Source organism: Phalacrocorax aristotelis, chromosome 23 (genome assembly GCF_949628215.1).
Source record: "Phalacrocorax aristotelis chromosome 23, bGulAri2.1, whole genome shotgun sequence".
NCBI lineage: Eukaryota > Metazoa > Chordata > Aves > Suliformes > Phalacrocoracidae > Phalacrocorax > Phalacrocorax aristotelis.
The window spans coordinates 7,665,474-7,685,603 of NC_134298.1; the positions used below are offsets into that span (position 1 = coordinate 7,665,474).

Here is a 20,130-nt window from a genome sequence, read left to right on the forward strand (position 1 = left end):
GCAGAGCGCGCAGGCTTTGCAGCCTTCCCCAGCCCTCTGATGGGAGCCCTGCTGCCACCGACACACCGAGACCGTCAGGCGAGAGAACACCTTCCTTCTGACCAAACCGCACGTCAGCAGAACCCCATGCTAAAACCCATCCACACTAAAACGCTTTCCACGGCAAAGTTTGCTGTAAATCTCACTCAGGCTCGAACTCAGCTGTGGCCCTAATTCTCTGCAGAATGCTTACCTAGATCAGGACCCTCCCCCCCGCCCGTTTCCTCCAGCTGGGGAGCAGCAGGCTTGGCCCAGCGGTTATCCTGACCGGGAAGCAGCGGGATGGGGCAGCCGGACCCCACGGAGGTGGCGGCAAAGGCCCCTCTCTGGGACCCTGCCAAGTGTGGCGGGGACAAGGGCTGCTGGTGCCGTGACCCTGCGCCTGCTGCTGCTCACCAAGGGCCCTCAGCTGAACGGCACCTGCATTAGCTGTGCGCAGAAACCCTGCGGGCTGGGGCTGCTGCTAGCCTCTCTGTTCATGATAGATAAACCTCCTTAGGACAGAGGTTTCGTTTCTTCTATTTCTCTGTTTATTACCAACATCTGGACAAACCTGTCGTGCTATTTCTAGCAAGAAGGGGGAAAAAATTCCTAAATCACCTGTTGGGCTTTTTCACACCGTGGCTCCACAGCGCCCTTTAGTTTCTGCAGCTGAGATTGCAACAGGGAGCAGCTCTGCCTGACCCCAAGGGAGTTGACATCTGCATTAGCCAGAGAAATGCCTGATGTTCAAAAATGGACCAGTAACAACTGCACCCCAAGGGAAAGGGCTGATACACGAAGGTGAGTGATTTCTGGTGCATCTTTTTTTTTTTAAAAAGGGCTCATGGACACTTGTCCTTTGGTGCCCCTCCTTTCCTTGCTCACAAGCTTGACAACAGCACCTTGTCTCCTTGCCTCCCAGTCCTATCTCAGGCAGCTGTAACTGGTGACCAGCTTAGTTTGGTCTTTTAAGGGGATTTACTGATCTAAGCATCCCTCCCGTTCCTGCCACATTTCATTCCTTCTTCTCCCTACAAAATTTAGCAGCAAAAGCTTCATTAATTTGCTCTGCACTTGTTGGTAAATATCATACTCAAACCCTCTGCTTCTTACCAGTATCCTGATTTTCTAAAATACATCCAGCTTATTATAAATAAATATGCTCACACAGGAACTACTCCTCAGCAACTGGTACAAAGTAAAAAGCCACAAGGTACCGCAAAGAGGGGGGCCACTCTCTTGGTTTTAAGAAGCCTACAAAATGGTTAAATAGTGACTACTTTTAGTCCCTTAAAAATGTGAACCATTTGTCTGGGGAAGTGAAAGAACCCTTGCAGCAAAGCGTTGATGGCAGATCCCCTCCCCCAGTTTTCCAGGCGCACCAAATCAGCTCACACAGAGCATCTGCACACCAGCTGTTGTGCTGGTGTCTTTATTCTCTGGGAGAGAAGTTGGTAGAGCTTAGGCAAAGCAGGGAAGACGGCCCTACTTTGAGAATTTTCTTATGCTTCAGGGCTTTGATGGCTGATGAATTCCTGGAGCACAGCTTGCACTTCTCCTCGCCGACTCATCTTGGTTGCCTTGCCCTGAAAGCGGCCTCGCTTCCCAGCTCCTTTGCCGCCCAGCAGCTCTGCCACCCTACAGTAACAACAGTACAGGCTGAAGGCCGCTCACCTGCAGAGAAGTGCGTGGCCTGGCCTAACCAGCTCCAGAGAGGAAACAAGGATCTGTGCCCTGATGATACTGCTTAGTCTGCAACATCACAATTCTTACGAGCTTTAAAGAAACCATAGAACGTGTTACCTGGGACCTAAATTCTCCACAGCTTCAACAGGACCAGCTAGAAGAAAGAGTCCTGCTTCTTTTTCATCTCCCACAGTCAGGAACAGCAGGGTTTCCTGTGGACAGAGAGGTGGATCTTGCTCCAGAACAACCAATGCCCTCCTTGTCTGGGAAGAGGACAGAGACACCGGCCACAGGACCCATCCAAGCATGCCAGCAATTCAGGAGTTTGTCTGCGTTACTGAGACAGAGGCTCAGTTTGAAGAAAGTAAAAGGGAGAGGGGCTTTTGAACCTTTTATGCTCAACCATATGTTGCGGGGGGACGCAATGGGTACTGGGGTACCCTAAGTTAAAAGGTTATGGTTGGCAGTTGGACTAGATGATAGTTCTAAGTCCATTCTGACTGAAATAGCCTGTTCTCTTCTATTAAAACAGCTGATGAGGTTCCCTACAGCTCTTTGGGGGACAGGCTCATCTACAGTGCTCTGAGTTTTCACTGTTGTACTTCTTGACTGTTGAGGATTCCCCTGCAGACTGAGGCTGCTGGGGACAAGAACGTCATGTAACTTTTGAAAGGAAACAGACCCGTACCTTGTGACTATGGTACAAACAGAAGCCCGGCCTTGCCTGTGCTACACCTTGAATGAAAGAGCCAGTGCTGTCAGGTTAGTCTTCATCAGTGACTCACCTCTGTCCCAATCTCATTAGCGATGATATTCATAAATTCAGAGTCACCCTCTTTCCTGTATGGATGGGTAAAAAAAAAACAACTTCAGAAAGTAGCAAAAGTCCCCTCCAGAGTCCAAAATATCAGTCAGAAACCAATGGCCTGATCAGGCCTGGGGTTTTGGCCTCCTGCTGTTAGGATGGAGATTAGGTTTTTCTGTACATCTAAATCCTCGTTGTGCATTCCCGTGGACATATTAGGAATTATTTGAAAATACCGAGGGCAGAGAGAAATCAGATAGACACAGCTATTTCTTAGCTATAAAACCAGAAGAATCCAGTGACTGAATTTCTAACACATTCCCTGAATTACACAACCTTCCAGCAGGCTGAGGCAGATTAATATTCTATTCACTTTGTTTACATTCTTCCTTGAGGAACAAGCCTCAATAGGCGTGAGAGAGATGCAACTGCCATAAAACGTGTAAGATACCATTCTACCCTTTCCCCTGAGCTCCCCCATACCTGTGTAATACAAACAGCTGACTTTGAACAGGTTTGCTCTTGAAGTCCCGGGCTATCAAAACAGCGATGTCTCTAAGCAGGTTCAAGTTATTCTGAAAAAAAAGCAAATAAACTGTACTGCAGGCGGAGAAATCCGCGTGAGCACTAAGCAGCGTTCCCAGAGGTGGGAGCAGTTTTCGTAATATCCACAAAAGCTGTCCTCTACGATTCAGTTCCCAGTTATCATGACTAAAGCTCAGGCCCGCAGGAAGCAGCCACAATCTGCTTTTCTCAGCAATCCTCATACCTTCTGAAGCAGTTTCACAGAACTCTGCAGTCTCTTTACAGCCTCTACATGCTCACCTGGTCCATTTCTGAAAGAACAAGGAGAATTTGGAATGCTACTCTGAAGCACAAAGAAAGGATTTCTTAAAGGGGCAAAAGCAGGTAACATCATAAAAAGCACACTGCGTAGATGTACCCTGAGGTTTATGTGGTATTTGTCAGAAGGAACAGTAAAGACGAAATAATCAAAGTGGAAAGGGTATTACTTGAGCAGTGAGGTCAGAGCCTTCTCAGTACTGTGACTTTGTTCGATTGACTTCAGCACTCTGTTTCCTGCCAGGAAAATCAAGTTGGTTTTGTTCTTTTTCCCTTTTTCGGTGCCAAGGAGTTTAATAACCTTAAAAAGAAAATCACCATGGTCAGAAAAGAATAATACTTTGCTTATACTCACACAGGTGGTCAGTTCCTACTAGACTATAGCTTGTTGTGAATATTGGCTCTCTGCCAGTGAAAATAAACGGATTAAAATCAGTCATAAGCTCAACATACAAAAAAAAAAAAAGAGAATGGTGATACAGTGGAATTAATACAATTTACTAGTCGCGGGCTGCACTCTGCAGTGCATCTGGATGCCTCTGCTGGGATCCAGACTCCAGCAAATGACTGAAAAGACAGAAACACTTAAAGGCAGCTCTAGAATTCTGTCCCCACCTCCCCGCACAGAGGTTTTCTCATTCATGACACTCAGAAATATCAGAGCTTTAACCAGAGGGAACAAATGGCAAGCAACCCAGTAACGCACCGCCAGCCTGGCAATACACCACGTGCCCTCCACAGAGGTGTCGGCGGTTCAGAAACCATCATTGCTACAGACAAGGACCTAGTTCTGTTACAAAGAAAGGAGCCTGACTGACAGGGCAAAGACCGCCAATCTGTGCGCAGCCCTGTTGGGGCTCACCCAGGACGGGGCTGCCGCCACCTCCTTTACCATCAGGAAAATTTCCAGCAGACCACAGACCTCAGGGACGTCTGCTGTGCTAGGTCTGAATAGGTGGAGCAAGGCTCCCAAAGGTGGCTTGGCTGCAGCCCCCCACCTGCAAGTCACTCAGGTTGGAGACATGAGTCCCACAGCACATGTTGGAGTCTACGCCTTCGATGTCAACAACTCGCACTGGCCCCACGTGGTCATCGGGCAAACCACGGCTTCTCACCTAGCAAGGGGCAGACAATGGCAAACAAGGTGACATCCATGCCACAGTTATTTTGGTCCCACAGATACCATCAGTTCTCTCCCCACCACCCACCATTTCAATTTCAGGGTCATCTGCAGCCAGTTCTCTCACGATCACAGGTACCCTCTCCCGGATTTTCTCATTCACACTCCTTTCCAGGGCCTCTGTTTGCTCTGCTGTCATGGAGGGGGTGTCCAGCTCAATGACACTTCGCTGACGGCCCAGCTCCCTGCACCAATGAAGAACATCTGCTGCTATAGACAAGACCAGCTGGAAGATGCCTCTGTACAGCACTGTCATCCCACCGCTGGGAATGTGGTGACTGAAACGAAACATACTTCTCTGCTCTCCCTGTTACCTAGAGGACCAGATGCATACCAAACACTTGGAGGACAAGACAGAGCAAATACTTTGCAGAGCTCTCTCCAGTTCAGACACCTCTCCCAGGCCCTTTGAGCTCGACTAAAATGTCCAAGGGCAAAATGCTTTTGATTTATCAACATTCAGCTCCTTGCGGCCCAGGACAGTGGCACATGCCAAACAAGGTAAGACTGGGGTCAAAAGGAGCCTGCTCACCATGAAGTTGTCTTGAATCCAAACATCTGTTCTGCGATGGCAGTGATGAGGTGCTGTCCTGGAAGAAATGTGCAAGCAACAGCTTTGAGTGCCACTGGACACTGGAAAAGAGATTTTCAGTCAGGCTGTCTTTTTTCTGCCAACATTCCCCATGACATTTGCAAATGCCCAGGCACGTGCTTGGCGCTGCAGGGCTTATGCTGCTGCTTAGGAGCCGACAGAAGAGGCACCATCGCCTCGTGGGCCTTGGGACCCTGAGGGCACCATGGCGCATCCTGAAGGCTTCGAACCAGGTCTAACTTTTCCCTCCAAACCTGTTTGCAGTGTGTTTGTTTCCAAGCCAGGGAGAGCCTGCAGGAGAGATGCCTACCTTCCCCACCGCCCCTAGGGATGGACTGTGAGTGCGGAGCTGTCGGGCCGCCCCCTCCCCTGACCAGGGTGGGGACAAGCTGGGCACGGACCGTCCCCCGGCCCAGGGCCCGGGTGAAGCCAGGGAAGCCGCCCCGGGCGGGGCCGGCGGCACAGCTACCCGCCCCTGCAGCGAGTGTTACCGGCCGCCCTCGGCCCGGACGGGGCACGGACCTGAATGCTGCTGCATGTGGTCGAAGCGACGCTCCCAGTCCAGCGACAGCAGCACCTCGGCGCCCGGCTCCAGCGCCGCCTGCACGAAGTGGACGGCCTCGGGGCCCCGCCGGGTCACGCGCAGCACCGGCACATCGCCGATGAGGCCGCGGTCGTCCGGCTGCGGAGACGGGGCGTCAGTGCCTCCGGCCCGGCCCCGGCCCGCCCCCCTCCCGCCCCCGGCCCGTACCTGCCCGCCGCCCTCGGGGAAGAGGATGGTGTCCTCCAGCACCACCTGGAACCCGCGCACCGGCTCCCCGCCGCCCTCGGGCTGCAGCTCCGCCGCCCGGCACGACACCACCCTGGTGGCGAACTGCAACGGAGACGGCGGCGCCGTGAGGGCCGGCCCGCGCCTCCCCCGCGCCGCGCCGCGCCTCTACCGCCGCTACCTGCCGGGCCCAGCTGTCCCGCTGGCACTGGAACACCATGGCGATAGTGGCGGCGGCCGCGGAGGGACACGGAACTGGCGACGGAGACCGCGGAGGGACACCGAACTGGCGACGGCGGCCGCGGACGGACACGGGGCTGGCGGTCGCAGCCGCCGTGCCGTAGATGGGCGGAGCCTGCACGACGACGCGCCCTCCCGGTGCCGGCGGCGGCCCGAGCGGACAGAAGGCGGCGGCGGCAGCTCACGTTTATTGCCCCGTGCCCCACGCGGGTAACCGGCACCAGGGGAGACCAGGCGGCTTCCGCCGCCCTGGGTCGGGGTCCGCTACGCGCGGCGGGGAGCCGGCCGGGGCGGCTCCGCTTCCTCGGAGAGCCCTGCCCGCGCTGCTCGCCGGTGCGTGCTGCCGGCGCACCGGGAGGCGTCCTGCGGCCGCGGCGTCCCCGGGAGCCCGGGCTTCAGAGGTCGTCCTGTGGGAGGAAGGAGCGAGGTGGCCGGGAAGGGCCAGCCCCGGCCGCAGCGGCTGGCCCTGGCCGGGCAGCCCCCGGCGGCCCTGGGGAGCGTGTCCCCGGCCACCTCCGGGATGCGCTGCCCGAGAGCAGCTGGAGCTGCTGCCGGCGGCCTGGAGCGATAGCTGGAGGGGAGGCTGCAGCATGTGCCAGGCTCTGGGGGACGCAGCTCCTGGGCAGTACTTACATCCAAGTCGTCCATGGCTGGGGGGGGCCCTTTGTCCGTCACCTTCTCCAGGAGCTGGATAGGAAACAAACGGCGATGGGAACTCTGAATACCCAGCTCTCCCCCATCCCCAGCATCCACCCCACACGTGCCCCAGGACACTGAGGTCTGTGGCCCAGCTCACCTCTGCATATTGCTCCACCATGGCCCTCTCCACCTCCTCGTCCCCTTCCCAGTCTCGCCAGTTGTCAAAGTCCACAGAGAGCCAGGCTGGCTGTGGGCAGAGAGAGCATCCCCTGAGGGTGGGAGCAGCATGGGGAGGACCCGGCAGCCCTGTCCTGGCAGCTCAGGGATTGCTCTGTGGGGTGAGCGCACAGGCACAGGCAAGGGGACTGGGGGGCTGGGGAAGGGCAGGAAGGGGACTGTGTCCCTTTGCCTCGGGGTGCTGGTCCTGACCCTGCCTGCACCAAGGGAAAGGGGTGCCAGATCCTTCCTGGAGAGCAGCAGGCTGTGGCCTCGTGGTGACCGTCAAGCCCAGCTTTTGGGGAGCTGAGTGTTGGGGTGCCCATGTGGGGCCCTCGGTGTCTCTCCTGGGGGCAGGTTGGTCCCTGGGAGCCACGAGGTGCTGCGTGGGGACAGCACACATGCTGGGGCAGGTCCTGGCTGTCAGGTGCCACACACACCTTGATGTTCTCTTTGGTGATGCGGGGCCAGGCCACTTTCTCCTTCCACTTCCTCACAAAGCACGTGATGGAGCGGTCGGAGCGCTTCTCCTGTGAATCCTGCCAAGAGATCAGGGTTTCCTCACCTCAGTGTCTGCCAGATACTCTCTGTAACCTACTGCAGACATACACAGGATTAAAGCTCAGCCACGTGTAGGGTGTGGGACACGCAGAACCACGGAGATGAGTTTTTTCTGACCCAAAACAGCACTGTGAGTGCCAGGCCCAGGGACAGGGCTCCCAGGCTTGTGCTCACCCCACTCAGGCTCTTGGGAAACAGGCAGGATTCAACACTAAGCGGCATTGCTTGAGACTGCACAGGCTGGGTTTAACTCTGAGCCTGATGCAGACTGTCGGGGAACAGTTTGCTGGAAGGAAGCCTCACCTTGGACATGACCCTGGCATACAGGTTGATCTCGTTGTAGAACTCCACGCCATCTGCATTTTTGCAACTGCCAAAACACCGTAACAGCCTGGCTTAGGAGAAGGCTGAGGCCATGCGTGCCCTGCTCTTACAGGGTCCCCCCTGTTCCACGGACCATCCCAGGGCAGTGCCAGCTCACCTGAACACCAGCCGCTGGTCCTCAATGACGACTTTAACATCTGTGCTGTCCTCGACACAGAACTCCAGGTAGATGTACCGCGGGCGGTCGTACCACAGCGTCTTTGCAGGTTGCCTGGGGAAGGAGCAGAGCAGTGGGTATTTCTGTGGTGCCCCCCGGTGCTCTGCAGGAACCGCGCCAGGCACGGGGTGGGGATCGGGGCAAGGAAGATGCCCCACACCTGTACCCTCTTTGGGCCGAGCTCAGGGCTGGCAGCGGGACGGGAACCGGGCCCGGGCAGCAGGCGGTGGGCATGCAGTGGTCCCCTCTCACGCCCCCCACGTCCCCTCGCCTCGGCAGCTAGCAAGGCCCGGCGGGCCGTCTTGCCCTCACTCTCCCCTGCCGCTCCCGGCGCCATTGCCCCGCGGCCCCGGGCCGGAGGGTCCTGCCCGGTGGTGCCCCAGGCTCCGAGACCCCAGCCGGGCGCTGTCCTGGGGACCCGGCGCCGCGCGGGGCTGCCGGCCACTGCCCGTCCCGTCCCCTCCCGCCCGGCCGGGCTCACCTCGCCATGGCGGTGCCGGCTCCGCCCCGCGCTATTTCGGGCTGGGGGCGCGGCTGCTGGCGGGGCCGGGAGCCGGGGCCGGGAGCGGGGGTCGGCCGGGCCTGGTCGGGCAGGGCGCGGCGCGGCCACTTCGCGGCCCAGTCGCCGGCCCAGTGCCGTCCACCGTGGGCGCTCCCCGCGCTTCGGTCCCCGGGAACCCCGGGACCCCCGGAACCCCCTGCCCCGCCGCAGACATCCCGCCGTGCCGCGTGGGGGCGCGCTGGCGCCGCACAGGCCCCGCGCCAGGCCCCGCCCCGCGCCAGGCCCCGCCCCGCGCCGCGGCGGCAAGATGGAGGCGGAGGGCGGCGCGCTGGGTCCGGGGGAGCGCTGGGCGCCGGTAGGCGCCGTGTCGGCAGCGGCGACGGCGGAGGAAGAGGAGGACGACGACGACGATGAGGAGGAGGAGGCGGCGGCGGCGGCGGCGGCGGGCGGGTCGCCGCGGTCCGTGCCGCGGCTGCGGGCCGAGCGGCGCCGCCTGCACGGGGCGCTGCTGGCGCTGGCCTCGCACTTCGCGCAGGTGCAGTTCCGGCTGCGGCAGGTGGCGCGGGCCGGCCCGGCCGAGCAGCAGCGCCTGCTCCGCGACCTGGAGGACTTCGCCTTCCGCGGCTGCCCCGCGCCGCTGGCCCGCGGCCCGGGCGGCGCCCCGGTGAGCGAGCGGGGCTGCCGGGGCGAGGGGCGCGGGCCGGGGCCCGCCGCCGGCGGACCGGCGGCCTCTGCCGGCGTGAGGGCGATACCGGCTCCTTTCGGACCGCGGCGTCCCGTGGTTTTCCGTTCCGCGCGGTCCGCCCCGGGCCGGTACGTGCGGCCGGCCCGGCCGGGGCCTGACAGCGGCGGCGGTGGTCCCGTTCGCCGCCGGGACGCGCGGAGGGGAGCTCCGCGGCCGGGGCGGGGGGCGGCCCCGGCGCCGCGCTGCCCGCTCCGCTGCGGGTCGCGGCCGGTGCCGGGGAGAGACCGTCGGGCGGTATTGCACGGAGCTCGGTTACGGAAGTGCGCAGGGCCTTGGTGACCCGGAGCCAGCGGCGGGGACGTGCTTTAAAGCCCTGCGTTGTGTGTCACCGCTCCGCTCCGGGCTGCAGCGGTGACTCAGAGGGCTTTGGATACGTACACGTTACTTGGCCGCTTGCAGCAGCGCTTCCTGGATCCCGGCCTTGTGAGACAGGGCTGGCATGCGGCAGGTCTGGAGGGGCTCCTCCTTTGCAAGATGAGGTGATGTGGCTGGTACCTCTCCTTGATGTGTAGGCGCATGTTTTTCTCAGGCTGCCATGCAGCGTTCACTAGCTAAGTGCAAGAGCCAAAGGAAACACTTCTCTTAGCATGATCCTGTTCTCTGGGGCTTGATTATGACAGTAAATCTTCCATTTTATTTACTGGTACCTTTTTCTTAGAGCGAGCAAGAGAAGCAGGAGCAGATTGAGGTCCAGAAGGAGAAGCAGAGAGAGCTGATCCTGCAGCTCAAGACACAGCTGGATGACCTGGAGACATTTGCTTACCAGGAGGGCAGCTATGATTCTCTGCCACAGTCTGTGGTTATGGAAAGACAACGGGTAAGGCTCGCAAAGTCCTTCTGCCTCTATTTCTTCTTAGCATTTGTGAGCCTCTTATGGACTGTAGGAGTAGGGTCAGTCCTTATTTCTCACCAGCAACTGTAATAGAGCATCAGTAGTTCATCTGCACGCGTAATCCTGTCCTGCGTCTTTGCTTGCAATTTTCTGTTGCAGCAAAGGTGGCCCATTTCCAGGGTAATGAACAGGTAAAGAGTATATTGAGGCTTATGGGCAGCAGCGCCACAGGATGAGATCATGCTACTAACTGATGTTTTGCAGATGATCATAAATGAGTTGATAAAGAAGCTGGACATGGACTTGAGTGAAGATATTGCAACGCTCTCTCCAGAGGAACTGCGACAGCGTGTGGATGCTGCCATAGCGCAGATTGTTAATCCAGCCAGGGTGAAGGAGCAGCTGGTGGAACAGCTGAAGACACAGATAAGGGACCTCGAAATGTTCATCAACTTCATTCAGGGTCAGTGCTGAGTTTTTAGACGACCAGATTTAATTGCTTTATAATTCCCTGACAAAGTGATGAGGAGGGAGGTCACAGATGTCAGAGGATGCAGGAAGGATTCCTGGGTCATGGGGAAGTACAGATCTCTCTGAACTGATGGTGGGGAGGGCAAGAAATGGACAAAAATGGTGCAGAGAGGTCTAAGGAATATTGATCTGAATACTTGGGATATGTAGCTTAAATACATAAGTGTGAAATTCTCATTCTAGATGAAGTTGGAAGCTCTGGTAAGGCGGAAGATGGACACTGTGATTGTGCAGGCAGAAAAGATGGCGGTGGCTCCTACAAACCAAATACACGGCCCTCTGGAAATAGAGGTGGGCACTGCTGGGCTTGGGGCTTCTGCACTGCTCCTGCTGTTGCTCATTTGAGCAGCATGAACCAACATCCAGTCATGCTAGGCTGCTTTGCTTTTTTCCTGGCAGTTGGTTTCTGTTCTTGCCTCTTCCCACTGACAGAAGGCCCGCGTCCAGTTCCTTCACCCTTCCTCCATGGGATCGTTAGAGTAGTCACAGAACCTGAATGTGTGGCACAGAGGGTGGGATTGGTCCTCAGCTGAGGTCAGGAACAGAAAGGGCTTCTGATACTCAGTGCAAAATGCAGGTGGACTGAGCAGCCTTGTCTTGTACACACTGGTGGGCTGCACTGTAATTAGTGCCCTTTGAGTTCTTGTGTCTGTGAGCAGATACAGTGAGCTGGATGGATCCAGTGTTCTTTAATTTGAGACTTGTCTACTTACCACAGGAATTTATTGGAGCTAGAACAGTATTGAAAGTAGGCAGTGATCTCCTTCAGCAAAGGTTTTGGTACCTCCTAATTACCCGTGTAATACCATCATGTATAAAGAATGATCTTTCCTCACTATGTATGTGCCCACTAGGAAAACTGTTGTAGGACTTTTCTCTGTAATATGACCTGATTGTCAAGAACAGGCCATGCAAAGGTTTGCTTTTCTGGTTGGCTTCAGTGCTTTGAAACTAGAAAAAGTAGCGTCAGTCTGAGTGATGACAGTTCCCAAGATGGAGGAGAATCTGTGGCAGAGAAGGAGCAGACGTTTGTGCTCCTTCTGTGTGCGTGAAAGAGCAGAGCTGTTGATTCCTTAATGAGAGTTTTTTTCCTGTTTTCTAACCTGATCAGTGAACGCAGAAGATGCCAGAAAGATGCGAGAAACGGGCCTGCACCTCATGCGTCGCATGCTTGCTGTGCTACAAATATTTGCTGTCAGTCAGTTTGGTTGTGCTACTGGTCAGATTCCTCGCACCCTCTGGCAGAAGGACCAAGCCAGCAAGGACTATTCCCCCTTAATTAAGAAACTGGAGTTGTCAGTAGAGCGGGTGAGGCAGCTAGCTATGAAACACCAGCAGGAAGACCACGTTATCAGTTCCTCCGATCTGCAGGACATTCCCTTAGGAGGCAAAGATGAGCTGACTCTGGCTGTGCGGAAGGAGTTGACGATTGCTTTGCGGGACCTGATGGCTCACGGGCTCTATGCCTCCTCTCAAGGAATGAGCCTGGTACTGGCACCCATTGCGTGCTTGATTCCTGCGTTCACCTCGTCCCCGCAGACCATGCACCCCTGGGAACTCTTTGTGAAGTATTACAACACTAAGAATGGACAAGCTTTTGTGGAATCCCCGGCTCGGAAGCTCTCCCAGTCCTTTGGCTTGCCTGTGACAGGAGGAGTTGCCATTACCCCCAAACAGAGCCTGCTGACAGCGATTCACACTGTCCTCACGGAGCATGACCCCTTCAAGCGCAGTGCGGACTCTGAGCTGAAAGCTCTGGTGTGTATGGCACTAAACGAGCAGCGCCTGGTCTCCTGGGTAAATCTGATTTGCAAATCTGGAGCTCTGGTACAGTCCCATTACCAGCCATGGAGCTACATGGCAAACACAGGCTTTGAGAGTGCACTCAACATTCTCAGTCGCCTGAGCAACTTGAAATTCAACCTCCCAGTTGACCTGGCTGTCCGGCAGCTGAAAAACATCAAAGATGCTTTTTGATGTATTTTTTACTGTAGATCATCCATTTTCCACAAGTAGGCAGCTGTTGGGCTCAAGAAGCCTGGCTTTTTTAAGACCAAGTCTGGCTCTTTGATGTTTGCTTTTAGAGAAATCTTACGGTGTGTTGATGCTGGAAATCTACATTTTACAAGGCTGCCACTGCAAAGCTGGTGGAGGTTGCACGCTGTACAGCACCTCACCCTGCCCTTCTTGTGCAGCTCTGAACAGCAAAACTGCTTCTTCGCTGGTGAGCAGATGCCAGCAAGCGTTTGCTGTGCGAGGCTGGCTACCCTGCATGGGGTGGAGGCCTGGCCCCAGAGCCTACAGGTGGGGGGCAGAGCCCCTCAGAACGTGCAGCCTCGCTCCTGTGCTGCCTCCGTGGGGTTATTTCTCAGTGTCTGTGGTCTAAATGATGCCCGGACAGACGCCTCTCACGGCAGGAGCGGGACAGGCTGACATGTTGCCTAGGGGCAAGTGACTTGCCCCCTGTAACTGTGTGAATGTATGAAACTGGGGCAGATCTGCTGAGCCGCGGGGGCTGCGCTGCTCAGGGGCTGGCAGCTCAGCGATCCCCAGGAGCGCCCTGTTCTTCGGGCAGCCCCAGCCGCTTTGTCCAGCAACCCCAGAGCTCCTGGTGTGAAGCGTTTGCGCGGTGGTTGGCTCACGGGCGGGCTGGTGTTCTGTAGGGGATGCATTAAACTGCTTTAGCAAGAGTCTGTGTGGGGAGAGCCCGTCTCCTGCGGCCCTGTTTCAATGCACGTTCGGCTGTGGCCCCGGTGCTGCGCGTGCGCTGCCTTGCGGGGCTCCGGGCCTTCGCCGATGGAGTTTATCGGCAGTCCTTGCGGGGAGAGGGGCTTGCTCTGCGCCGGGTGTGACGGCGGGCGGGGGGCTGGGGGTCGCGCTGCGGCGGGACCCGGAGGGCCGCTCCCGGCGGCGGCGGCGGCGGCGGCACCGGCACCGGCGCCCCGGGGGGGGGGCGCTCACTACCCCCGCCTGTTGCCCGGCAACCGCGGCGCCGCGCATGCGCGCCGTGCTCCCATAGGGCGAAGCGGAAGTGATGCACGGTGATACGAGGTGAAAGGTCGGGGGCGTGGTGGCCGCTTCCTTTTCCTGTGTGGGCGCCATCGCCGCGGCAGCCTCGGTGAGTGCGGGCCCGGCGGCGGGATCGGCAGCCATCCGCGGGGGCGGCGGGCCGGGGGCGGCCGGGGGCGCGGCCGTGACTGCCGCGCACTGTCTCCGCAGGGATGGGGAAGTTTATGAAGCCGGGGAAGGTGGTGCTGGTGCTGGCCGGCCGCTACTCGGGGCGTAAGGCCGTCATCGTGAAGGTGAGCGCGGGGCCGTGCTGGCGGGGCTATCCCAGCGGGGCTGCCCCCGCGACGCCCCGCAGAGCGGGCGAGGGCTCGGAGCGCTGCTGCCGGCTGTTTCTGGAAGCGCCGGTACGGACGGGGCTCCCGCTGGGCCTCCGCGGCTGCTCGGCGCGGCGGCGGCTGCGCTCCGCGGTGCCATTCCCGGCTGCCGTCCGTGTATTTCAGAACATCGACGATGGCACTTCGGACCGGCCGTACAGCCACGCCTTGGTGGCAGGCATCGACCGCTACCCGCGGAAGGTGACGGCCGCCATGGGCAAGAAGAAGATCGCAAAGAGGTCCAAGATCAAGTCCTTCGTCAAGGTTTACAACTACAACCACCTGATGCCCACCCGGTGAGTGTGGCTGCCGGGGTGCCGCTGGCGGGGCTGCGGCCTGCTGCTGGCAGAGCTGGAGAAGCCTCCTCTGCTCTCGGTGATCGTAGTGCTTGTGTGTCCTCTGCAGCGAACGCTGGGAGTCACTGAGGTTGTTGGTTATGTGGCTGAATGAGCACGGGGCAAAAACATGGACTCGGGGAGTGTGAGGCTGTGTGGAAATATTGCCGAACTTCTAAGTTAAGGCAGCTGGCTCTTAGCTCGGGCACGCTTACTGTGCTTTTTGTCATGGGGTGTCAGTGGATGAACCTTTGGAACACCCATGGGGATCTGGGGGTGCTGGCGGGGCTGTTGCAGTCCCTGACATCTCTTCCTGTCCCTTTGGGGCGCCTGCTGGCACAGGCTGCCAAGCATAACATATTGGATAGAGCTGCTTGTCTCTTGTGAAGCCTCTGACTGTTTCCGCTGTAGGCTGAATAAAATGTATGTGGATACAGTAGTGATTTGGTGATGTCCAGAGCTGAGAAGTCTTTAAGAGCTGTAGTCCCTTAACCTGGCACTAGAGCATGCATTTGACTGGTTTGGACTGCCCGCTGTGTTTTCACTCTGGTGCCAGGTTCCGTGACTGTTTCGAACCTCGCTGCTCTCTTGCCCAGGTATTCTGTTGATATTCCGCTGGACAAAACAGTGGTCAATAAGGATGTGTTCAGGGACCCTGCTCTAAAACGCAAAGCGAGACGTGAAGCCAAGGTGAAGTTTGAGGAAAGGTGAGTTGGACACTCGTCTCCTAAGCGGTGTCAGCGCCCATCCCTGCGACGAGGGCTCGGCACCGGTGTGCCACAGCCTGCGTGAGTCCCAGGTCGAACACTTCTGCCCCAGCTTTTTTTGAATGCATTTTGGTCAAGCGTGTTCCTCTTCATCTTCTGTGCGTGTTCACGCAGCTGTCTGTTCAGAGAGTTGGTGGGTTGAGATGGGGAGCAGTTTACTGACCACCGTAGACTTTGGTGGACGTTTGACTGTGCTACAGCCTCATGCCAGCACGAGTGGGGCCTTTCAGGTGCCAGGTGGTGATCCTTCGCATCTCCCTGCCCATTCACCCGCCATCTGTCACTGGGTCTAGTGCAACAGGGCAGCGCTGACACTTCACCTGGGAACGTTCAGGCTGACAGTCCTTCTTTCCAGCTTTCTGTTCAGAAACGCCTTCAGTGGAATGAGCCGTGCGGCCTCAGAGGGCGCAGCGTGTCTCGCGGGCAGCCCGGGCCTTGGCCGCTCTGAAGTGCCCTGCCCACGGTCATAGGCTGTTCTTCGAGGGCACCTCCCGCTGGCTGCCCTCCACGTGGGACGTAGCGGGGCTGCCGTGTGCTGCACTCTTACCTCTTGTGGCAGAAACCGCCGTGCTGCGGGTGTCCTTCACGAGGTGGCTTCAGGAGAAAATGTGGGAGCTGACGCTCACTCCCCTTGGTTCAGGCGTTCAAAGCGGGTCTGGTTGCAGCCCGGGCTGAAGAGCACGGGTGAATCGCCTCTGGGTCCTGCCCTGGGAGGATACGGACAGCTCGGGTGGTGGCCTTGTGCTGGTGTGGAGCGTTCTCTAACTGTTGTGTTCCTCTTTCAGATACAAGACTGGCAAGAATAAGTGGTTTTTCCAGAAGCTGCGGTTCTAAAGGTGTAACAAGGTTGCATAAATAAATGTTTATTAAAAACCATTTTGTTTTGTTGTATTGGAAAATGCGTTGCTCTGCCTTTTCCTCTGGGGTGTGTTTATTGCGCTGTGTGTCTGTAAGAGCTGGGAGGGCCGTTGCGGCTTCAGAGCGTCTGCGGCCCGAGAGCTGGGCGAAAGTGCTCGGTGGGGCCGTCCTCGGGCCCTCCTGCTCCCCAGCTGGAAACCTCCAATTCCCAAAACTGTCCCAAAACTGCGGCTACCCCTGTGACCGGGGTTGAGGAACGCGGGCGGGTGATTGCAGCTCTCTGCTCCTCTGGCCGAGAAACGCAGCCCCGCGGCCCTTCCACTGGAGTGTGAAATTTTTGGTGACTGTCGCAAATGTTCTTCGCCCCGCAGGCGCCGGGGGAGGGGGGTCGGGGGGGTTCGGGGGCGAGTCCCGCAGGGAGGAGGGGGCGGGCGGCGGCCCTGCGGGGGCGGGCGCTGCGGGGATGTGGGCGGGGGGAGGTCGGGTGTTCGGGCTCTCCCAGCTGCGGCTGCGCCGAACGGGGCCCCCGCCCGGGGCTCGGGCCCCCGCCCCGGGACCGCCGGGCCGCTGCCGGGGAGGGGCCGGGCCGCCAAACCGAAAGCGAAAGGGCCGGGAGGAAGCAGGCGCGGGGCCGCGAGCCGGTGGGGCGGCCTCGGTGCGCGGTCGGCCTGGGCTTCCCCCGGGCTCCCGCTGCCGCCGGGGCCGGGGCTCGGGCTCGACCTGCCGCCGTTGTGCCGCCAGCGCCGCCGAGATGGAGTCGCCGGAGGTAAGGGGGGCTGAACCCCCGGGGACCCCCGGGGCGGCAAGGGGGGGGACCCGGCGCAGCGCGGCTGAGGATATTGTTCCCCCCCCCCCGCCTTTAGGTGTCCTTCGTCCAGCTGCCCCCCATCGAGGGCCCGGAGGACGCCTTCCCGGAGGCGACCCCCGAGCAGGTCCGGCAGGAGATCGAGCGCTGCCAGGTGGGTCCCGCGGCGGCCGTGGGAGGGGGATCTGGGCGGGTCCCAACCGCCCCTAGACCCACCCCGGCCGGGGCTCTCAGCTTTAGTTTATTTTTTTTTTATTGGATTATGAGCTAGGAGCGGTGGAGACGAGGGGTGTCCCACGGCTAAGAGAGCCTGTACTGGGGTTTGGGGTCCACACGGGGAGCAATCCCCCACCCCCACCCCAAAGGAGCAGCCTGTGCTGGGGCCGGACAGCCAGCGCGGGTGATGCCATGTCTGCAGGGGTCTCACTGTCTGATGGTACCTCTCACAGCAACTTTGTAGTGCTCTGGAGCAAGATTCTGTGAAGCTACAAATGGCCAAGGAAGCCGCGGAGCAAAGGGCAAGAGAGCTGAGGAAGGAGAGAGAATTTCTCCATAAAAATTTTGAGCAACAAATGTCTTTAAACAGAGTCGAAGAGACAACCTGCCAGGTTGGTGGTTGGAGGAGTTGTCTTGGGCTTGGAAAGGTGGCAGCGGGTGGTGGGGCTGCATCACTCGGCTTGCTGCTCCGAGATCGCTTTGCTCTGGACCCAGTGGAGGTTTCACAGGATGTCACATCAGGCCTGTGCCGAGAAGCAAGCTAGTGCTGTGGCAGAGGAGGAGGGTCTGTACTCAAACGTGAGGAGCCAGGGCAGGGCTGCAGGCTGTCAAGAGCAGAAAAACAGTATGGGTGGAGCCACATCCAAGAGCAGTGCTGTGCTTAAAATGGAAACCGTGCTGCAGCCCCTCATGCCCTTGCGGTTCCCTGACTGCCCCCTCTTTCCTTCCAGGCAGGTGCTTTTTTAGCAGAGGAGAACAACAGACTGAGGCTGGAGAAGCAGGTGCTGCAAAAGAAACTGGAAGAAGAGAGGAAGAAGGTTCTCTGGGAGGATCCCGTGACGGTAACAAGTGTACATGGGCACTCAGGTCTGCTGGCAAGGGGCGCGAGTGGCTGGAAGGGCTTCAGGTGAATGCAGCTGGGCACTGTGACGCGACTGGTACAGCTCCTGCTAGCGGGTGGCTCCTCTGCCAGGGCCAGAAGCTCCAGTTCTGGCTTTGGGACTCCAGGCACAGCCAGACCCTAAGAGAGGCTTTGCTGAGGGTTTCCAGCTGTTTCTTTTGAGCCATGAGCTTGTTTCTGGTCTGTGGGTTGGCAGGGGCAGGCCCTGTGTGGGGTCTAGCCTCCTCCAGGTGTTCTGTGTGCTTGGACCTAGATGCTGCGTACCTTGCCCGAGAAGAAAATGGTGTTTAAGGGACTTGTGACACACAAGGAGGACATGAACAAACTGATGCTCACCCCATGGATCTACTATCCTCTGCTGGGGGGCTCAGCTCTCATCACCTTTGAGAAGGCAGAGGGTAAGAGCGAGAAGAGCACTGCCACAGGCAGGTGTCCTGGGCCTGCCCTGCATCCTCTTCCTGGGCCAGGGCTCACAGCTCTGCCCCTTCTGCTGGCATCGTGCGGGGGGTTCTGCCCCCTCCCCAAAGCATTAGCTGCCCATGTCCTGTCGTGCGGCGCCCTCGGAGCAGGCGGTCAATCCCCCGTGCTGGGGGTTCTCCCTGCTCGCAGTGGCTCAGAGGATCATAACGGTGAAGGAGCATGTGGTGGAGCTGAGCTATGGGGAGGAGCTGGAGGAGCTCGACCAGTGCAGAGTGCGAGTGCAGGCAGCACCAGTGGACATACTGCTGCCGTCTGCCCTGGAGGTAGGTCCCGAGGGCCCGCTGCTCCCCCACCATGGAGAACCAGAGACCTGTCCTGGGCACACACCAGCCTTGCTGTGCCCTGCTCTCCCCTAGCTTGCCTCTGCCAGGTCACTGGTGCCAGCCCAGCTCGGTGTGTTAGCGCCACAGCTCTGCGCTGCTCCCCTAGGCTCTGGGGCTGGCCCGGCCCTGCCCTGGCACCGACTGGCCTGTGCCACCCGCAGATTGGGCTGTCTCGGAGCAGCAGGAGTATCCTTGTGTCTGACCTGCCCAGCTTGGGCATCCCCGAGGAGGCACTGCTGGACAAGCTGGAGCTCTTCTTCAGCAAGAGGAAGAATGGGGGTGGCGAGGTGGAGAGCAGGGAGTTCCTGGATAACTCCAGCCAGGTGGTGCTGACCTTCGTGCAGGACGGAGGTGCGTAGGGCGTGCTGAGCTCAGGCTGCTGGCAAAGGGGGAGCAGCCCAGCCACCTCTGGGAGGGCACAGGTGGAGATGGAGCTGTGTCTGTGGGGAATAGGTAAGGCAGAGTGAGCCCAGGCTGTCCAGACTGTGCTGGTACAGGTGAGCTGGGGCTGGGCAGTGCCAGCCTTGGTGTCTGTGCCAGGGATGTAACCTCCCCTGGAGCTCAGCAGGGCCCAGGGCGACTTAGGGCTTTCCTCTCCCTCTGCAGTGGCAGAGCCACTAATTGCAAAAGGACACATCGAGGTGCTTATTGGGAAAGGAAAATACAAGCTCAAAATATCACCGTGCATCAGCGGAGACATCACTAACCTGCAGGTAAGGGCACGAACACTGGTGCCAAGCAGCACCTGCCACCCCAGGGCAAGCCAGCACGGGTGGGGGCTCCTGAAGACCCGCTCCCCCCTGCTCAGCAAGTGCCTGGCGGGAACCCCTTCCCTGGGTGCCCTTCCGCTGCCCCTGCGGCACAGGGCCCGCTGCAGCTCACCCCCGGCTCTGCCCAGTTCCAGCCCTCCCGTTGCCCCAGGACCGTGCTGCTCTCGGGGATCCCAGACGTGCTGGGTGAGGACCCCATGAGGGACACCCTGGAGATCCACTTCCAGAAGGCCAGCCGCGGTGGGGGAGAGGTGGACGCCCTCGCCTACGTCCCTGCGGGGCGACAAGGCGTGGCTGTTTTCGTGGAGGACGCGGGCTAGCCCCGGCAGCCCGTGCGGGGGCGGCCTGCGCGGCCGGTGCCGCCTGGGCGCAGCGCGAATTAAAGCATCTCCAGCGAGCGCCGTGTCTGTCGTGGTGGGGGCGGGACGGCGACGGGCCCGGCAGGCGAGAGCCGTGGGCGAGGCCTGGCCCCTCCCGGGCTTCGGGGGCGCCGGGCCGGGCACCGGGGCCGGGTCGCGGCCCGGGCACGGCCGAGCTGTCCCGCAGGGCCCGGGGCGGGGCCGGGGCGGGGCCGGCCGAGGCGGGGCGG

The 20,130-nt window shown here is 59.1% G+C and overlaps 5 protein-coding genes across 8 annotated transcripts; 3 read left to right on the forward strand and 2 right to left on the reverse strand.

Moving 5' to 3' along the window:
* Nucleotides 1-1,286: 1,286 nt before the first annotated feature.
* Nucleotides 1,287-6,239, reverse strand: AARSD1 (alanyl-tRNA synthetase domain containing 1). 2 transcript variants are annotated; one of them, XM_075117325.1, is made up of 12 exons: nt 6,078-6,214; nt 5,879-6,001; nt 5,650-5,809; nt 5,068-5,125; nt 4,564-4,720; nt 4,354-4,470; nt 3,526-3,656; nt 3,282-3,348; nt 2,996-3,087; nt 2,493-2,547; nt 1,825-1,919; nt 1,287-1,659 (listed from the first exon to the last, which is right to left on the reverse strand). In XM_075117325.1, the coding sequence occupies exons 1-12, from the start codon at nt 6,114-6,116 to the stop codon at nt 1,524-1,526; spliced, it is 1,230 nt and encodes a 409-aa protein (XP_074973426.1). In that variant the 5' UTR covers nt 6,117-6,214; the 3' UTR covers nt 1,287-1,523. The 2 variants fall into 2 exon arrangements, with proteins under 2 accessions (XP_074973426.1, XP_074973427.1); XM_075117326.1 differs by lacking the exon at nt 4,354-4,470 and having other exon boundaries at nt 6,078-6,239.
* Nucleotides 6,240-6,306: 67 nt separating this feature from the next.
* PTGES3L (prostaglandin E synthase 3 like) lies at nt 6,307-8,787 on the reverse strand. Its single transcript, XM_075117329.1, has 7 exons — nt 8,575-8,787; nt 8,034-8,147; nt 7,856-7,922; nt 7,432-7,530; nt 6,933-7,022; nt 6,770-6,823; nt 6,307-6,543 (listed from the first exon to the last, which is right to left on the reverse strand). Exons 1-7 carry the CDS (start codon nt 8,580-8,582, stop codon nt 6,532-6,534), a joined length of 444 nt encoding a protein of 147 aa, XP_074973430.1. The 5' UTR covers nt 8,583-8,787; the 3' UTR covers nt 6,307-6,531.
* A 72-nt stretch (nt 8,788-8,859) lies between these two features.
* RUNDC1 (RUN domain containing 1) lies at nt 8,860-13,393 on the forward strand. 2 transcript variants are annotated; one of them, XM_075117315.1, is made up of 5 exons: nt 8,860-9,259; nt 9,999-10,157; nt 10,437-10,635; nt 10,887-10,994; nt 11,815-13,393. In XM_075117315.1, the coding sequence occupies exons 1-5, from the start codon at nt 8,903-8,905 to the stop codon at nt 12,678-12,680; spliced, it is 1,689 nt and encodes a 562-aa protein (XP_074973416.1). In that variant the 5' UTR covers nt 8,860-8,902; the 3' UTR covers nt 12,681-13,393. The 2 variants fall into 2 exon arrangements, with proteins under 2 accessions (XP_074973416.1, XP_074973417.1); XM_075117316.1 differs by having other exon boundaries at nt 8,860-9,130.
* A 294-nt stretch (nt 13,394-13,687) lies between these two features.
* RPL27 (ribosomal protein L27) lies at nt 13,688-16,064 on the forward strand. Its single transcript, XM_075117333.1, has 5 exons — nt 13,688-13,821; nt 13,923-14,005; nt 14,213-14,382; nt 15,018-15,128; nt 15,974-16,064. Exons 2-5 carry the CDS (start codon nt 13,925-13,927, stop codon nt 16,020-16,022), a joined length of 411 nt encoding a protein of 136 aa, XP_074973434.1. The 5' UTR covers nt 13,688-13,821; nt 13,923-13,924; the 3' UTR covers nt 16,023-16,064.
* A 556-nt stretch (nt 16,065-16,620) lies between these two features.
* On the forward strand, nt 16,621-19,938 carry IFI35 (interferon induced protein 35). 2 transcript variants are annotated; one of them, XM_075117022.1, is made up of 9 exons: nt 16,621-16,812; nt 16,910-17,005; nt 17,301-17,459; nt 17,799-17,909; nt 18,222-18,366; nt 18,578-18,711; nt 18,933-19,122; nt 19,378-19,484; nt 19,670-19,938. In XM_075117022.1, exons 1-9 carry the CDS (start codon nt 16,798-16,800, stop codon nt 19,859-19,861), a joined length of 1,149 nt encoding a protein of 382 aa, XP_074973123.1. In that variant the 5' UTR covers nt 16,621-16,797; the 3' UTR covers nt 19,862-19,938. The 2 variants fall into 2 exon arrangements, with proteins under 2 accessions (XP_074973123.1, XP_074973121.1); XM_075117020.1 differs by having other exon boundaries at nt 16,649-16,812; nt 19,693-19,938.
* Nucleotides 19,939-20,130: the final 192 nt, after the last annotated feature.

Coding starts and splice junctions, on each gene's coding strand:
- AARSD1 (XM_075117325.1), bottom strand. CDS start 6,116: ATGGTGTTCCAGTGCCAGCGGGACAGCTGGGCCCGGCAG. Junction 5,810..5,878: donor TCCCCGAGGGCGGCGGGCAG/GTACGGGCCGGG, acceptor CCGTCTCCGCAG/CCGGACGACCGCGGCCTCAT. Junction 2,548..2,995: donor CAGCTGTTTGTATTACACAG/GTATGGGGGAGC, acceptor CCATCCATACAG/GAAAGAGGGTGACTCTGAAT.
- PTGES3L (XM_075117329.1), bottom strand. Junction 7,023..7,431: donor TCACCAAAGAGAACATCAAG/GTGTGTGTGGCA, acceptor CTCTGCCCACAG/CCAGCCTGGCTCTCTGTGGA. Junction 6,824..6,932: donor TGGTGGAGCAATATGCAGAG/GTGAGCTGGGCC, acceptor TTTCCTATCCAG/CTCCTGGAGAAGGTGACGGA.
- RUNDC1 (XM_075117315.1), top strand. CDS start 8,903: ATGGAGGCGGAGGGCGGCGCGCTGGGTCCGGGGGAGCGCTGGGCGCCG. Junction 9,260..9,998: donor GCGGCCCGGGCGGCGCCCCG/GTGAGCGAGCGG, acceptor CCTTTTTCTTAG/AGCGAGCAAGAGAAGCAGGA. Junction 10,158..10,436: donor TGGTTATGGAAAGACAACGG/GTAAGGCTCGCA, acceptor GATGTTTTGCAG/ATGATCATAAATGAGTTGAT.
- RPL27 (XM_075117333.1), top strand. CDS start 13,925: ATGGGGAAGTTTATGAAGCCGGGGAAGGTGGTGCTGGTGCTGGCCGGC. Junction 14,383..15,017: donor AACCACCTGATGCCCACCCG/GTGAGTGTGGCT, acceptor TCTCTTGCCCAG/GTATTCTGTTGATATTCCGC. Junction 15,129..15,973: donor AAGGTGAAGTTTGAGGAAAG/GTGAGTTGGACA, acceptor TTCCTCTTTCAG/ATACAAGACTGGCAAGAATA.
- IFI35 (XM_075117022.1), top strand. Junction 17,910..18,221: donor TCTGGGAGGATCCCGTGACG/GTAACAAGTGTA, acceptor GCTTGGACCTAG/ATGCTGCGTACCTTGCCCGA. Junction 18,367..18,577: donor CACCTTTGAGAAGGCAGAGG/GTAAGAGCGAGA, acceptor CCCTGCTCGCAG/TGGCTCAGAGGATCATAACG.